Below are 19360 nucleotides of genomic sequence, written 5' to 3'. Positions count from 1 at the left end.
GGACGTTTGGTAGGAAAAAGGTGGAAATACCACCGCGAACGGCCCGCGGAGATTCCCCGACGTACAGCACGATTGTTCCGTTATGAGTGGCGGCCACAGTCGCCGGTCGATCAGTGTCCGTGTGTGGGGCTGACCAACAAGTCGCTGCCGTTCGGTCGCCGATGTTGTTGAACACGTCCAGTACAGTGCTATGGCTTCGCGTATAACGTCCGGTGCTCGGTTGTGCGTTCGCGCCAGTATCGACAAACTCGTGTGCAATTTGTCCAGAAGTCGTCACCACAATGCGGTGGAAACGGCCGCCGTCCGTCGGGGCTCGGACAGGATGCTGCAATGTTACCAGGTCAGTACCCACTGAGCTGGGCGCTTATCGTCGGAAGGGCGGGCTCGGTCCGTGGTTTTGCAAAGTTGTAGTACAGTGTTGTTGTTATTTTTTCACTTCCTCGGGGAGACCTTCGTCCAAGGTCCTTTCAATGACTTTTTACGAGACTGGGATTTTTGGCAACGGTCCCTGCGACAAGATGTCTTACAGGAGCGTATGCCAATATATACACAAACGCCACAACTCGACAATCGTTTCTACTCTTTGTCTAGGTAGGCTTTTGAACTTACAACTAGGCATCGATCAGTAGTTCTTATACTCTTGAGTCTTAACGCATACGTACATTTTAAACCATTTTTTTTCTGGGATGTGAGATAAAAAATATTGATTTTGAAGTTCAATTTTGTTATACCCTCATATCTATTCAGCCACATAACATAATACCTACAATAACAACTCAATTTATATTTAAATGTTACGGAATATCTATACCAATGTTTAGTACCTACTTATTACTTTCATTCATTTATGATAGTTTAGACATTTTAAGACTCAATAGTTTTAATCACTTACATTCGTATCTTGTTATCTTGTATATTAATTTTATTTATATTATGAGGATACGAAGGGGTATACATTTTTAAATTTTTTGATATTTATGTTAAATTAACAAACAACATGTTTTTTTATATGGGATAATTGAGTCACTGAAGCTTTATTTGTAAAAATATTGAATATCTAACTTTGAAAATAAAATAAACTTATTGATAGTAAATTAATTTTAAAATAATTAATAAATAATCCACTGTTTATATAAATTTTAAATTGGTTTTTCAAATTTTAAAAATGTTTTTTAATTATTTTCGTAATCTTTTAATGATTAATGAGATAACCTATAGCATAATATTTAATCTGCTATAATAGCAACATAATTATTACGTACCTATTCGTAATTAATTTTTTACATCAATTTTCTTGTTATTCATTCTTAATGATTCCTTACGAACATTAAACTCAACATTGATGAACAACTGCGATGATATTTTCTAATGTTTACAACCTTTTATTATATGTAGTGTATACACTATACAGTATATATTATTATTGACTATAATTTTGATTTCAATATGATGTTTCATCTATACAGTTATTTAAAATTTTATGATTTTATATTTTATAATTTATACAACGTATTTCTTCCATAGTGAGTGAATGTATCCCAAAGAAATCCCAAAAAAACGACCTCATTTTCTTAAAAAATTTCTTTTTCTCTTTGTGTATAAATAACAAATTATCCACCATCTAGTCTAGAAAACAAATTAGGTACCTAATTTGTAAAATGTCGTAAAAAAAAATAAAGTTATGATCCATAAAAATATAGGTACCTAGATATCAAATAGATGATTTAAAGTCTTTGAAGTCATCTTATGTGGGTAGTCGTTTGTAGTTATGATTACTTGTTATCAAACCAAATAATTTAACTATTTTTTTTATTTTAACATTTGTCTATCGATCTTTGACTCGTTGTCGTAGTTACCTATGTCATTTTCAATAAAGTATACGAATTATGTGTATTGTTATTAAATGCAATTTAGGTTCCTATGCCTAAATAAACTTTTTTACTTAGAGTAAATATCTTCTAATTAAACTAAATTTGGGCTATTTGTATGTATTTAGATCGATTTAGATAATTAAAAATTGAATTTACTACACATTTTTAAATTTAGCCACCTAAATTTAATATACTACAAGTCTGCAACTGTTATTTCTATTGCGACACATTTGTTAATTATTAATAATATAATTATAGACGCCTTACAACGTATGAAAACCAAGAATTTCTTATAAGAAACTCTCAAATATAGGTACCATTTCTTATCCTTGCTTAATTTATATTGTATGTCTCATATGCGCCAAGCATATTATAATATTTTATACGTTATGTGGACATACCGTTTTATGTTTTCACACATACGCAATTTACGTTAGGTATGCTATTTCTATTCGTTTGGTTCGTCAAACGGTAATAGAGCTCGTCAATCGTACTGTTCACTAAACGCGACGCATTAACGGATTAATTTTTATCGACAATTATATATTTTCATTTGATGATTGATTGCGTAACAATTTATCGCGTATAATTATTATTCCAAATATGATTTACTGAAAATAATAACACAATTATACATATTATATCATGGTGTGTGTAAATGAAGTAAATGCGGCGCCGTGGTTCACAATAGTAATGTATAAATACCTTAAAAATTATATTGTGCCGGGGAGGGGGGGGGGAATGTTTGAACTTGTATAATGTACGCCGCCGCCGCCGAACACTGTCCGACTTGACCGATTCGGCACAATGTGGTAGCGTGTTTATGCGATTCGTCCTTGTGACGTTTTACCCGCGTTATTATCGTTGTTCAATTTTCGCGTTCGCGCATGTGTATAATTGGTGACAGTATGTATAGGTGAATCGCCATAATAACGAACCAGTTGTGCGCAACACGTTACTGGCCTACTAAGAAAATAAAGAAAAAAATCGATAATAAATAGAGAAGAAAAAGAAAAAATAACGTATACCTATATAGCTGCCGCCGAGACCGTTAATCAAGTTCGACAACCTGGTATAGCCCGCGTTCGGTCTCTCACACTCTCTCTCTTTCTCTAGCATGTTGCCGCCACCTCGTCGAATTGCCAGACCATGTCCGAATAAGACCTGTGAATTCTAACACTTCGAACTACCCACCCACCATTCACCCTTAAAAAGCACGATTTTTAAATCTGATATAGGTAACTACAATATCTGTGTATAAAGTTTAATTTGTATAGTGTAATTTCATCGAAATTCTGATAAGCTCAAAACTAAAAATGATGTACAATTAAATACACAATAAAATATGATTTTTTAAAATTAAGACATCGGTGTCTCCCAGAAAATACCGGTAAATCGACGAGATATTTTTGTTACGTTGCAATTATTGCTTTCAGCCTGTTAAAAGAAGTGACGTAATAAAAAACCTATCATCTATAAAATAATATTATGATTCAAATGGAAATCTAAAGATGTTATAAAATGATTCATATATTAATAATACATATTAATCAATAATCGTTATGGGCTTGAAACTTTCTATACCTACTAATTGTTAAGCTTTATCACATAATAGTTTAAAATCTATACCTACATACATTTTAAGACGTATTTTATTTGACGACCCAAATATTTTTTTTTTTTAGAATATTTAACAATTATTATTTGAATTATTTAAAAATTATATACTCATTAATAAAATGTAAAATTACGATTTAAAAATTAAATTTTACTTAAATAAACAAAATAAATAAATAAATAACTTACTATCACAAATCATAAAGAATTCCAATGATTACAGATTAATTTCTATAATTCACCAATAGCATTTGCAACGTTAAGTTTATTACACACACCTGGTCGTTTGATTTTGATATATTAAACAAAAGTAACTACTCAATAAACTTGTTAATGCAAACACGTGCACAATGTGTATTGATAATTTTTAACTGTAAATTCACCAATATAATGATACATAATATGGACTACGAATATTTATTTAAGTTATAAATAAAATTTGAGTTAAGTTGTACACAAATTTCACAAGTTACAAAGTAAATAAGACATAAGCACTTAATATGTATTATTGTTAATTTAATAATACGATAAAAGCTTTAAGTTTTTTTTAAATTAACAAAATATTTAACGTATTGTACGTCGATTATTTTATATATTAACAGTATAACAAATTCATCTAAAAATATTTATACCCTGATGATTGCCTGTATATATTTATTCACTTTTGTTTATAATAAGTTGTTAATATTTATTCCAACATTTTTCATTATAACTATATTTTTGACAAGTTATTTAATTTCTACTAAGCTTATTTATTAGGTACGTTAAAAATAGTATTGATTGAATTCTGGATAAAGGGAAATTCTTATCATTAACATCAATTTAAGATTTATCTTTTATAATAGGTAATTTTTTTGTAGTTTCGAGAAGTCATAAGATAGGTCATCATAAAAATCTTATTACCTACGTCAACTATATTTTTAAATATTAAATCTCTTTAGAAAGTAATAGGTACCTAAATTAATTTGATCATATAGGTAATTATATATTTTTTAACCATAAAATAATCAATTTCGAATTTTGGTATGCCTTCGAGGTAATCATATTAAGTAATCCCTTTCACAGTAATTAACGGTAATTAAACAATCAAAAGTTAAGTTTATGTTCAATGTAAAACTATGTAGATTTAAATTCATTATTATGATATTTATTACTTATACCATAATATTCAAAAGAATGAAGTAGTAAACAATTATTTTTTGAAATATTCTCTGTGTCTTTAAGCTCTGGAACCTCAGTACTTTTTTCCAAGTGATAAGGTGACTCCTTGGATGTTAAGCGTGTTGACCTTGTGACTTTACCTATGGAATAATAGGTGTTTCCTTTTGGCCTCGTGGTTTGAGTGAAAGTGCAAGTGAAACACGTGCAAACCAGTCCAGGATGTCTGCTGCCGTGGTATTTAGCACGTAGACTGCTCGACTATATCCTGTGTTCACAATCCTCAGATTTTTTATTCTTGTTAAAGTTTAGGGCCAATTTTACCAATAGGTATCTAATTCGGCACCATAATATATTCGGGATATTTTCCCTGATTTTATTTGTTCCTTAGAAAATGGCTAGGCAATTAAAATTTAAAAACAACAATTGTTTTCATAAAGAGATATTTATCTAGGAATGTAAGCTAAAGTGCTCAGATAGATTAATTTTCCAAACCAAGTAATCGCCTAATTGTTCTAATATATGTATAGTGAAAGTCGTGGTTCTCTTACTCATATATTATTTTCATGGGTAGTTTGCTTTTCAAATTTACTCCATCCGTTCTAAATAACACTCGTCTTAAATAATTAAATGTATTTAAAATTAGTATTGCTTGCTCTTAACATACTTTTGTACATTGTACCTATCATATTATCAATAACGTGTGCAGACATTATAAGTATATTATAGAGTAATTTTATAACTGATGACTTCCAGAATTCCTCATAAATATTTGTATCTATTAAATGTATATTGATATTTTTTTAAGGGTGTATTGGTTTAACATTTTGGTAACAATTTTAATACAAGTACGACATTAAATTATTAAAATTATCAACTATAGTATTTATAGGTAGGTTGTTGGTACCAAGTACTAACACGAGATAAATAGTGATCGTGTATGCATGTTTAACGTTTAACTATGATATTATAGGTGTTCTGTTTTATTTTCCCCATAATTACTAATTAGAATTCTGAGGGTGTAAATATTTATTACAAATGGCAAAATAAATGTAATTCTACCAGTCTTAAAGTTCCGATTTAATCGATTACTTTTGTCACTTTCGAATTTTAAACTGAAAACTTTCACATTGGGGTGCATAGAAAGTGTCTAAATCAATATTTAATTTTATTGTACCTACTAAATGGAATTAATTTACGGCTACTGTATATAAATAAAACATTAGTGTTAAGTAAGTATCTGACGAAAAGCACACTCTTTGAGCATGCTAAGTTGCCGGTATCTATGTACGTAATATACTTTCAACTATATAAGTGAACGCCTAATACAATGAGATATATTACTTGCAATTACTAGTATTCGTTTGATAAGTTTAAATTGACAAAATGGTTAGAATATTCTATTGGGTAATATATTACTTATTATTTGTGAATTTAAAAATCTCACATTTTATTTAATCAATGCATCGTTTACAAGAAGTGCCATTTATTTAAACATCAGAAACAAATTGATTTTTAACTTTTAGGATTATTTGTTCAAATATGTACATTAAAGGTATACGTTGGTATTTTGAATATTGATAACCTTTACGCTAGGGATCGAAAGTTATGTGAGACAATACGTCTATAATCGATTACTTGATAAACTTACCAATGTTACAACTTATTGAAAGATCCTTAAAAAATGAACTTCTGGATGTTAGGCCCTATCGGCGTCTAGAAAGCTTAGAAAGTTTCATTGGTTGTTTTAAAATTAAGGGTCTTATGTTATATCTCAAATTATCTAGGTAAGTTATAAATGTCTGGTAGGTAGTTATATTTATTATATAAGCGTATAATATTATATTCTTTAAATGTTAGATATTCTGTCAATATTATAATGTATTTTACTTATAACCACTATAGTATACCATCTTAAATAGTGCTTATAACCAATTATTTGTGCTCCTCCAACACAAGCTTTGCTTACCAGGGATGCTGCAATATTGTGCACATAAATGTAATTTTGATGTGAAAAATTTTGATGTTGCAATAAACTTATTATTATTATTATTATTATTATTAAATTGCTGTATACTATTTATGTAATTATAAGTATTAAATAATAACAGATTTTTACATTTATTACGCAATGTTAACATTTTAAAATTAAATTTTACACTTGGACGTTTGCCATAAAAATAAAATATTTCTATGTACCAACGTAAAATATATCGACTGCTTATAATATCTCAGATATTACTATTAAACTTAATAAAAAAATAAAAAATTTTACTTACCTCCTAGTGATAGAATTATAAAAAACCACGTAAATAATTATTAAAAAAGTCATTATTTATTATTGTATTCATCTCAGTGTCAGTTTGAAATAAATATTCACATGTAGCAAGTACCTAGTTATGAATAAAATTATAAAATAAGTGCGAATTATACATAAATTTATTATAGGTAGGTACCTAGTATTTTTCTGATAGTAGAATATTTATATCCTGATTTATTTTAATTAATTAGTGATTCCCTACGCTTATACTATTCTTGAATCTAGTGGGTCCAAACGGAGGAATTTGTTTTAATTTGTATAATAATAAACATCTGATAAATTTCATTTCATCTTTTACATTGACATTATTTATAAAATGTACCAACCAATAATCTTAAATACCACTCACAAATTAATAAATACGGCCAAAGAGTTAAGAATGTATGCTTTAATAAAATTTGCTGTACACATTTTACTTTTTTGTTGTTATACGAATTTATAATAGATGGATTCGGTGTATTATTAAGTAAAATAGTACTGATACAGTTGCTCTTATATGGTTGATATTTTTATATCGTAATTATTACACATTAGTCACATAGTTTTTACACTTTTTGCAACATCTTCTCTTAGCATTTCGTGATTAAATTTTGTCTGACTCGACAAATAGGGTTAAGGTGTCTATAGTCCATATATATAGCTAGTATACTTCCATTTGTTAATAACATATATCCTTGTTTATTTCCTTTCCTTCAACTCTTCTACTTTTATTCAATGAACAAGCGTGTACAAACTCGCATGAACACCACAAAAACGCTCAGGAATGTGTCGTGTCGTCCATTACGTACACAGTATCCAAATTGAGGCCAATCGAAAAAAATATTGACTGCGTTTCTTTCTGTCGTTTCTTGGTTCAATTTGCTGTTAATATGAGTTTTCGAATGCATATCGTATGATGAAAATAACATATCCATATATTTTCTTGCATTACAACGTATAATTGTAATCAGAATTATTATTGTTACTATTTTTATTGACATTAAAAAATTGAATAACTTAATACTAAAAATTCTATATGAAACATAAAATATTCATTGTATCGTTTATAAAAAAAAAAATAGGTAGACTATCAGTTGTTATGTACATAATATAGATGAAATGCTTCACTAAAAATTTACCTAATTTTACCTTAATAAGCTGTGTTTGTTTCAGAATGTGTACGGATATCTTCCAAATTGTACCATTTTTGATTCATTATGTGAAATAAACAATAATTGTGTTTCAAGGAAATTCTAGAATAAATTATACCTACATGATATGTGATGTCATTAACTGTAGGCTGTAGCTTATAGTTTCATAAATAATCGTTAGCAATAACCCATAAAATTAACAATAGTCTAGCGCGAAACTTCAGGTTGATTTAATTAACTTCGGTCATATGTTTTAAAAACAAACGATTTTTAAACAAACATCAGAGCATTATAAAGTGTATTTTACATCTAATTATTAATTGGCGGGGATTCGCTTTGAAATTCCATCGTACGCTGATTACAATTATTATAATCCCAGGTGTATATGAATTCATATAAACCTGCTGCCGCTTTCACATTGGAACGATGACAAATATATTACTGATTTAAAAAAAAAAAAACTTTACAAAACATTATGACAAGAAACTTCCGGTTCATTCGGTAATTGATAATTGTTTAGCTATTAAACCTATAAGGAGTCTTATGAATTTCCATACGTGTTTATGTATTTTTTATTTATGTGTAATATTTAACTAGTATAGCTTTATTCATAAAATAATAATTTTCCACCAACCTATATTTTAGCCTTTAGGACTAAATAATATTCAATTATACAACATTTTTTAAAAATTATTGTAATACTTTTGAAAATGCATTGTTTTAATGGATTTTAAAATTACTTACTCATAGAATATGTATTATGAATCGCAGATTAACCTACAATCTACCCAACTGTCTTAATAAATTGGACAGTCCTCATATTTTTTATTTTTAGTATTGTGTACGTTGAATTCTGAGTTAGTTAACTTATAATAGGTAATAATAATTAGTTAGCATATATTTTTCAATTGTTTATTTGAATCGTATTAGTACTATGTGTATTTTTATAGCAAATAAAAAAAATGTCCAATATACATAATTATGTAAAAAAAAAAAATTAATAAAAAATGTATTGGGTACAATAAACTGTTGACTGAAAATTTGCAAAAAGTACTTAGCACCAAGTGGTGAGGCGGTTGAACTTCGTTTCGCTATGGCCTTGCGGTTGGAGTATATGTAATTATTTCGAGCGATATGTCCGGACATGCACCGATTATTGCCTGACAGCGTTAGAAAGCGCAAAAATGAGTTTTAAAATATTATATATTTTAAGAAAGTAAACTTTTAAATTTAAATTATAGAATCTAATTTGGTATAATTAAATTATTTTTAGTATGGTTTTAAATTATTTTAATTGGTGTACAATGTTTTTTGCATATGTTGATTTTTAATTTAGAATAGAGCTGGTTGAAACTTTAAGAAGTCGAAATGTCTTTGTAAATGTATTTATAGTTTTGTAATCGAACTTGAGTGGTAGTATGGTACTTATACTCTGTCCGACGAAAATCAGTACTTCTGTGCATTCTTCTCGACACCCTGCAGCATGCGCCATAGTATAACTGGTCTCTACGACAAGGTGTAGCTCGGGGGATGCACTGAATTTGAGTGTTCTCTCGACGGACAGAGTATATAAAGGTAATTTTTTGAATTCCAAAAATTTTGCAAAAAACTGTCAAAATAAATAAATAATGTTTTGCTTAAAATCGTTTTATTATTGTAATGATTTATGATATGTATCTGGGCACAGACGTACAGTGTATAAATATCTACTGGTTTTGGGTTGTGACATAGAGTAAAGAATAATATATTTTTTGGTATCCTTTAATATCCTGTATAAGTTGTAATAAATTATAAACTTCAATATTTTCTGTATACTTTATTAAGTACTTAAAAAGTAGAGTTAATACTTAATAGGAATAATATATTTTATAGTACCTAGGTATTTGTATTTCGTATACATTTCCTCAAAGAAAGTTGTTTCAAGTAATTTTTAACCTGAAAAAAAGTATCACATTTATAGACTTGAAAGTGTCTCACATATAATGTTTGCTCGTATCAATGAAAAAACTAAAATATTTACAAAGATATAAAAGTGCCAGAAACCACTATGACGAACGGCGACTGTAGTTTGCAGATAGTTTGAGAGTTGAAGCAATAAATACCAAAATTATAAACGTTATGATTATTATTACGAGTATAGTAATGAGTACCTATTAACAGTATTTTAGCTTTTTGGAGGTGCAAACTAAAAATCTCGTTTTTTATGCTGAAATACAAATATAAATGCTTGTATTTAAACGTGTTTTTAATTTAGCTTAACTAAAGACTAAGTTAAAATGCAGAAGAGCTCACTTTCTTATTTCAATATATACACATACACCTATAATAGAAACCTGAAAGTCTAAATAAATACCAAACTAGATAACCGGTCTTATTCTACGCTTAATATATTTATTTTCTTCGTATTTGACGTATAATAATACGTAATGCTTAAGTAGCACACGGGTGTGCTTAGCATTATCTCAATCCACCTAATATCGTTATGAGTAATTTGAACTACGTATTAAATAATATTCATGTGTTTCATATAAAATTGCATAACTGGAATTTTTAGAGTTTTGAATTTATAATTCCTATAGTTATAATCAATACATTATAAAACAACTTCCGTCTTTATAATTAAGACATGGTTAGGATTTTAGGTATAGAGAATAAATAAAAGATCAAAGAAGAACAATTCAGATATATATTGAACTTTTCAACATAAGTATGAGTATTTATGTCCTTCAGCACAAAATAACCAACTACCTTATTAGGTATTATGAAAAGAATATTATTTAATAATTTCTAAATTGATTTCCACTTTAAACTTTTAATTTTTAACGAAAGGTGTCGTTTTTAATAATTTTTATTTCAACATTTAATATATCGGCTAAAGTTAAATAAAATCTAAATCTAATATATTAATATGTTGTATATCTATTTAGGAAGGTACCATATTATGTTTTATGAACATATACAATTTATTTTTTTTTAAATTGTGTATTTTTCAAATCTCAAAAGATAAAACAATTTTATTTGGTAACAACACTAATACAGAAACCCTAACTCCCCTGGGATCGAAATTTCTATGCGATTAATAATATGTATTTCGGTCGTGTCCCACATACCCAGGACGATGATGAGGGGGCCAAATGCCTGCAGGATGGAAAGTATATACATATATATATATGTGTGTGTGTGTGTGTGTGTGTGATAGAAAACCGGTCGTATGGTCATTAAAAAAATATAAGTGCATTCGCATTTGAATACATCTCTTCAAATATATGGGCGTTACAAATATTCACAAATATTTTTTTAAATATAAGAAAAAAAATTTAAAATTAATAGATGAAAACTAATTTTTTTACAGAAACAGTTAAACCGAATCAGATCAGATCACCAGAGGAATCATTGTCGACGTTTTACTACTTTACAAGACACAGATACAGATTCACTGTCTTCTATCGACCCATACAGACTGTTAGATGACGACCTCAGAGATGTATACACAGACATCACACGGGTTTGTGATATTTTAATATTATACTTCTAGTAAGACTGGAGAGTAAAGTTATTAAGACATTTTGAGACTAAATATTATTAATGTACAGCATCATTGAAAATTAAATCACGCAGGTCATCTATATAAAAACTAAAACTAAAAATTGATTCTATAAAAGTTATAAAATATAAATTTATTTATTTTACCTGAAAATTATTTTTATTTAAGTATAAGAAATTAATGCTTAATTTTAGTTTTAATATTATGCAGCATTATATAACTCTAATATATTGATCGTTTTGAACATAATTCAATCATATAAATAAATATTTGATGAATATTTTAGAGGTTGGGCACATCTATTATGATATAATTTATAACATATATGTATAAAAAAACTTTCACTTATTTTGGTTTATATTAATAGTTATAAGCTTGTATAGTTTTAATCATTAATAATTCCTCACATTCCACAATAAACTGTATACCTAATGGAATTAGTCGCCGTTGTTTATACATATTTAAATTAAATATATTATGCATATAATACGTATATATTATAGGCCTACCTACAATTATCTGTATTTAATGTGTTCAAAATGTATAATAATAATAATCGGCAAAGAATTTAAATATTAAAAAAATAATTTTTGTGATTTTTTATCTAGGAACTCGAACTGAACACTAATCAAGATGAGCTACGGACGATAGCTACATATTACTTCGATGGGCAAGGAAAAGCCCTTAGGCCTATGGTGGCTATCCTGATGGCTCATGCCATAAATTACCACATGAACAATAAGTAAGTTAGCATATTTTAATTTATCAACAATAATGAAAATGATATCTCAAATTCTTATTTGCCGTGATAGTGAAAATGTGAACAAAAAGTAGATCAAAGTATGTTTATACGGATAGAACTGTACAACGACTGGTTGACATAAACTTACGCAGGAAGATATCAAGGATATCAAAACTGGTTATAGTTCATGTAACCTAGATGTCTTACTTACATTCTTGTCCAATTCTTATGTACACATTTTTATTTCCAAAATTTAAATGAAAAAACTGTTTTCATTAACTTTTGATATTATATATTTTTATACTCTATAACATTTAAATTTTGTAACACAAAATATGCAAACCAATTATTATAAAATAACAATTCATATTTTTTTAAAAATGTAATTATGGAGCATATATTCACTAATATATGATTACTAAATCCTACCAATTACTGTAGATGACAATGCGCAACAATACCATATCAAGATGCCATACAAAAATATCCAATATTGTAAATATAAGTTGCGTATATTAGCCCCTTTATATAACAATTAATTATTTTAACTATCGTATTGAATTACGTGATAAATGATATAAGCATAGATTGTTTCTAATTAACATTATTTTTTGAATACTTCGTTATTCTAACACTAAACGTCTAAACGGCTAGAAATATATATTGCAAAAAAGCACATAGACAATTCATATTCATAACCACCGTGCTTATAGGCAACCACATGGTTTTTGTGGGGCGAGACAGTCTTGTGTTGTGGCCGCGAGTGTCGCGTATTGACATTCATAGTATTTGATACTAACCTATATACACTAATCAAATGTGATATATTATGTATGTTATGAAATAACCTTAGTATCTAATCATTATTTATTATATTCTTGGAAATTGTGCGTTAACAATTATAATGGTTTTAACCTTTTTTGGAAATTTTAATTTTAAATTAAATGTTGTTGATAAATTTAGACTTTGTTAAACTAAGTTTAAAATGTCGTATATTATAGTACTTACGGTATTCTTACGGTTACAGTGGTTTGGACAAAAAACAAAGAGAAGTAGCTATGATTGCAGAAATGATCCATTCTGCATCACTAATTCACGATGATGTCATTGATCAATCAGACTTTCGACGGGGAAAGCCGAGTGTAAACGCACTTTGGAGTCACAAAAAAGTAAGTACCTAACACATTTTTTCTGACTTTTTTGGTATCGGTGTTAAAATCGATATCCTTTATCTTTACCATATTTTACGCATTATATTTATTATTTAATAACAATTAACAAAATTATAAATATCAAATATTAAATTGTTATAAAATATGAAAATAAAAAATAATTCTACTGATTCTCGTCTGACTACAAATGCTTAAGAGTTATCTTACTATGATATTTTTTTAAATGTCCCTATTTTATAATTGTCTAAAATTGAAAGAAAAATAGTCGTCATGCATTTCAAATATTTTCAAAAACTATAAACATTTCTTAGTAGCCAGTGTTTCGCGTTAATTCAGTCACCTAGTGTATATAGATGGTACTTCGAAAGTAAGTACGTTTCCAGTCTATTAAAAGAATTGTTAGACCTTGATCGTAACTATAAGGTAACAATCAGAGAAACAAATACCTCACGACATGGAGGTAGGTAGTGACAAAAAAAACGACGTTAGATCTAAAAGAAGTTCATCTTTTATTTTAAAACTGTATAACTTCGAATACTAATAATTTTAACAATTCTAAAGAAAATCATATTGAAATATATCTCATATTCAACATACTTTTATGGATATATTATAGTTGTGTTATTTATCCCTTTAAATTTAGCTTATAAGAATGGCATTATGTAGTTCTCTAGTGTATCTAATGTTGGTTACCTAATGTTGTATTACATTATTCATCCTATAATTTTTTTAATTAATATATTCACGTATGCGTATATAATTCCACGCTTCTGTTATTCAATTGGGTTTGTATCTAATAAATATCAATGTGTACTGATGAATAATGATATACCATAACACTGACCTTGACCCCCAGTAACGGTTATAGTTTTACCTCAAAATAATACAGACAAATTACTCGTCGTATGTATGTAGAACAATTTTAAAACCTTTTGAAGTACCTACTATTTCACTGTCACCTATACATATTATATTATATACTCCACTGACTATTAAGAAGAGGTCACATATTAACATATTGTTATTATTATTACTCCTTAAAAATGGTACCCATGTGGTAAACAAATGGCGAAAACTGTTATTTTAGTAAACTTATGTATCAAACATTTATGAAAGTCTTAAAATTGTGTAATGTGACGTTCGAACCAAAAGAGTAATTACTATCAATTAGTACTGGGTATGATTGTATTAATTGAATTCTATCTCACTGATAAATTTTCAGACGTTATAAAACGTTGAGCTATTATAATACCTGATCTTTATTATATTATTCTAAAAATAAACAATCGCTATTGTATTATAATTATTTTGCTGTTTTATTTTATATTGTTTTTTTTTCGAAGTATCCATCAGTTCTTAGATAGTTTTAGAGATTATATTACTATGTATTATATATTTTTAAAAATTCACATGAGCTGATTTTTGATAACGCAGTCATAGAACTGTGTGTGTTCTATAAAAAAAAAAAGATGCACCGCGTTCGGGTCGTGTCCAATACGGAATGTAATAAGTTAGGTACGATGTGTATAGTCGTCACGTATTGGTGACAAGTGTCGACAATGATGATTATAATACCTCTAACAACAACAACGAAGACTATATTATTATAATGTATAGGCGGTACATTGTACATCGCGGTGAGATGATGGTAATTAAATCCGACGCGGCGCCGGTGACCATTAACCAACCCGACTGAGACCGATATATCGATGAATGAAGAAGGTTTGGCACCGTGGGTTTATACTTTCACTGTATAATATAGGCAGGCAGGCAGACAGGTATAATAAGGTACTGGTAGGTACGCGCGGAGACCCACTTATTACGCGCGCTTCTAGCCGCTGCGGCGGAGATGTCTGGTCGCGGAATACCGCGCACACGGGTATCGATCAATTTCACTCAAGCAACCCGACAAACGCACACAGTTCTCGAAAGCGGTCTTTTATAAGAAAGTCGCGTGCAGGATGTCTGTATTTTGTTGTTTTTTTTTCGTATCTCGTCAATATAGTATACCATAAACGCCAGTCGTCGCGGTAATAAATATATAAATTATGTTATGTAGTCTGCAGGTTCTCGTCGCCGCCACGATTAGCTGAACTTGTCGATCTCTATGGGAAAACGCAGAAAGAGAAAAAAGGGGAGGGAGAGAGATAAAAAATCGAAAATGTCAACCGGACAAGTTTGACCCGTGGCCCACATGCAACGTCTTCCACGTGATAAAGGGCAAGGTCGTCGGTATTGGTTGGCGCACGGTAGTCACTATTATAGCTGCGTACCGTCGGCGCGTGAATGGTACGTTGGCACTGTTGCGAGTTGCATCATCCGCATATAATATCCTCTAAATTATAATATATACAGCAAATTCCTTCTGTGCACCAACAGGACTATCAGGACTGCAGTCTTGAATTTATTATTATTACGACTTGTCGGTAGAAAAAAATTGTGTTTTGTTCTCTCTCTCTCTCTCTCTCTCTCTCTCTCTGTCTCTTTTTCCCCTCTTCTCGAAAATATCGTACGATATAATATAATATTATTCTTGGCCCTGTATGTGCGTTTTGTGTGTCGGTGGCAACGTGTATATAGAGAAAGTTCAACGCGTGCGTAGGCAGCCTGTATACTGTATAGTTAGGAGTATGCGTCGTGTACTCGTGTGTGTTTCACAATTAGACGCTTGTTCCGGAAGACCTTTCACGCAATGTGTAAACAACAAATTTGTATCTATATATATATAGACACACATTAATAAATAATACTATGATGCTTGCACTGTCGTCCAAATTTAGAGAGTCCGATCGATTCTCGGACACTATGTTTGTAATTGTGACAAAACTCCCGGGAACCGAACAGGCAAAGATCCGGTTTCCAGATAAATTATAGTAGGTATAACAGGAAGGGCTGGCGTGTAAAAAACCGGTGAGAGCGAGACGTGATTGACCGTTTAAATATTTTACTAGTTTTAACATTAAACGAGATACCAACCTCAAATTGTCGATTTGATTATTAGACGATAAATACTATTTTAAAATGTTGTAAATGTTAGTGGTTTACTAAGGTGGTTTCGTTCAAATACCTAGCGAAATTTTGTTCTCGTATTTTATTTCTTTTTAAATAATTTTTTTTTTCAACCTAAATACCTTGAAATATTTTTTTTGGAATAACAGATATTATAAGATCAATATCCTGTGTAGTTGTTTATCTTATTTCATTGAATATATTAAATAAATTCTTCCACTTTAAATTCTTATGAACAATTAATCACAAATCTCTTAATAATACATTTCCCATAGGTACCAACTATTAAATTTAATTAGGTAATTAATTACAAACAGGTAAAATACAGTTGCATAATAAAAAAATCGTCTTTGTGTGTCAAAAGGAAATTATCGTTATAATTTTGATATGCGATATCAAAAATCATTTCAAACATGGACTTAAAATTATCATCAATTTTCTTTCAATATACATATCATGGTTAGATATCTAACAATTTCTAAAAAATTTATATTCACACCACGGAATTTTTTCATAGACACATAATATAAACTAAAACGTTGTTGCCAATAAAATAATTCTTGTAGGTACACAATTAATGTAGGTACATTTGATATATTATGTCAATTATGATTTATTAGTGAAAATATTTTTTTTATTAAACACTATTTGGACTTCTTATTTTAGTAATGTATAGTACGAGTATAATGATTATTAAATAATGTCAAACGATTCAAATAGTAAATGAAAAAAAAATTTAGTAGGTACCTACCTATATTCAGTTATTGTTCACAATACTTCGCGAAAACATAGAATATGCATCTATAACATCTGACTTCAATTAATGGTAAATAAACCAATACATATTGAAGGTATGGTATACTTATATATTTTGATATGTTAAACATAATAATAAATAATAATATTATCATAAATGCTTGAGAGCTCAAAGGTTATGCCATCAAACGACTGACACCCATGTCTAATTGTCTAATGCACATAAGTACATATTATGTAGTCATTATTAAAGACATTATTTGTTATATAATACGCGCTGATATTGAATTACTATATTATTTGTCTTGAGACTACTTTGAATGTTTTGCATCTTAAGCTGTTCGTGTATTAAACAATATACCTTTATTAAATACATTATTATACACGCACAATTATATGCTATATAAATGTTACAACTTTTTTATTATTTCCTAATTTGTTCCGTCATTAATTTCAATTAACTTAAATACACGAATGAGTTTGACATAGTCATCGGACACAATAGACAACGAAATTTACATTGAGTAAACATCGTTTCATCCGTAAACCTTTAGACATTGTTTAGAAAATACGTTTCTGTATGCACATAACCTCACGGGTATATTTATTATTCTGTCATATTTCCATTGGACCGTTTATCACTTATCATATGGAATAACTGTAATTAGATCCCATGTTCAGAATCACGTTGTGATTATCTAACGATGCCATTGTTTCATAACTAATATTATGATTCTTACTTGACTTGATCGTTATATAAAAATATGTTTAATTCAAAATAACTTTTTATTATTATTTTGAAATTTAAACGAATAGTTATTTTCTTTAGGTGTAGTTATTAATATATTTTTTTTTTGATCTTAAGCATGGGCAGCTATGTGGCCATTAGCATTTTTTAGGGATTATGGTTAGTTGAGAAACATAAATATGTGGTGCGAAGATTCGTCCCTAATAATCCGGGTGATCACCCATCTGGTCACCCATCTGGAAACTAGCTACTCTGGCCTGTGCAGAACGCGTTAGTGACTGATGCCAACCACCTAGCCACGGCAGGCCCCAGCTATTAATTCAAGTACATCATTATAATTAATTACAATAATTATTACAAATCGTGTAAGATATATAGATCTCATCGTCTATACACAATCAGAAATTATACTTAGTTTTCCCAGTTTATGTTGCTATATACCTACCAATATATTATTATATTAACATCTTATAATATTCAGCTATATACACACAGGTATTCTTTACCTTTCGAGAGTATATTTTTTAAATATTTAACTGCAGATACAAAATTAAATTTGGTAAGACGTTACCCCCTACTTTTTTATGATTGTGAAAAAGCACAAACGAAATCTGTTATATTATAACCCCTACAACCCATTGACCCAGAATGGTCATGTGACCTTAAGTGAAATTATTAGAGAAGGGCATCGGAATGCAGTCGAAACCCTCCAAAATGACACACCCAAGTTCAACCCGAGGCACACTTGCAAAAATGTATTCCTACCACAAAATATTAAACATAGATTGCTTTCACCTGTAATATAATTATTGTATATTGGCACAAGATGAACCGACTTTCTAGTTATAAAATACTGATACGTTTTTTGTTTATATGTTTGTAAGACTCAATAAAACAGCTTGGACATCTTTCCAGGTATAGAACTTTGTAAGAATTTAATGTTAATTTTGACCATGTTATAAAATGGAATAAATAAAAAGACGTGGTTATTAAAAAAGTAGTGGCTGGCGTCATTATGTCTGTGGTTTGTTTATTCTTGCACAAATTCGCTAACCTTGAATGAATTATGAACGTCATCTCATACAATAAATAGGTAATTGATAACTTATAAGTATACCTATAATATGTAAAAAAAAGTTTGTCGCATTAAAAAACAAGTAGGCTATTACTCATCAGTTGTCTATTATAATAATACGTTCAACTTACCTTACCAATATTGAGTAGTTGTTCCGTATTATTGAATAATAAAAATCAATTTCATTCAACATTTGAAAATACCTTTTTGTTATAATT

General features: G+C 29.1%; 1 protein-coding gene across 1 annotated transcript in view; it reads left to right on the top strand.

Annotated features, from left to right (window-relative positions):
* Positions 1–102: 102 nt before the first annotated feature.
* LOC111030791 (decaprenyl-diphosphate synthase subunit 1) overlaps positions 103–19360 on the top strand; it is a 35232-nt gene continuing 15974 nt past the window's right edge. The window contains exons 1-4 of the mRNA XM_022310475.1: positions 103–340; positions 11449–11601; positions 12249–12382; positions 13410–13551. Of these exons, the coding sequence (XP_022166167.1) occupies positions 191–340; positions 11449–11601; positions 12249–12382; positions 13410–13551 (579 nt within the window). The 5' untranslated portion in view covers positions 103–190. The remainder of the gene's footprint in view (positions 341–11448; positions 11602–12248; positions 12383–13409; positions 13552–19360) is intronic.

The sequence above is a fragment of the Myzus persicae genome, unplaced genomic scaffold, assembly GCF_001856785.1.
Source record: "Myzus persicae strain clone G006 unplaced genomic scaffold, MPER_G0061.0, whole genome shotgun sequence".
In the NCBI taxonomy this organism is placed as follows: Eukaryota; Metazoa; Arthropoda; class Insecta; order Hemiptera; family Aphididae; genus Myzus; species Myzus persicae.
The sequence above is the reverse complement of the archived record's forward strand: the minus strand, read 5'-3'. Positions and strand labels throughout refer to the sequence as shown.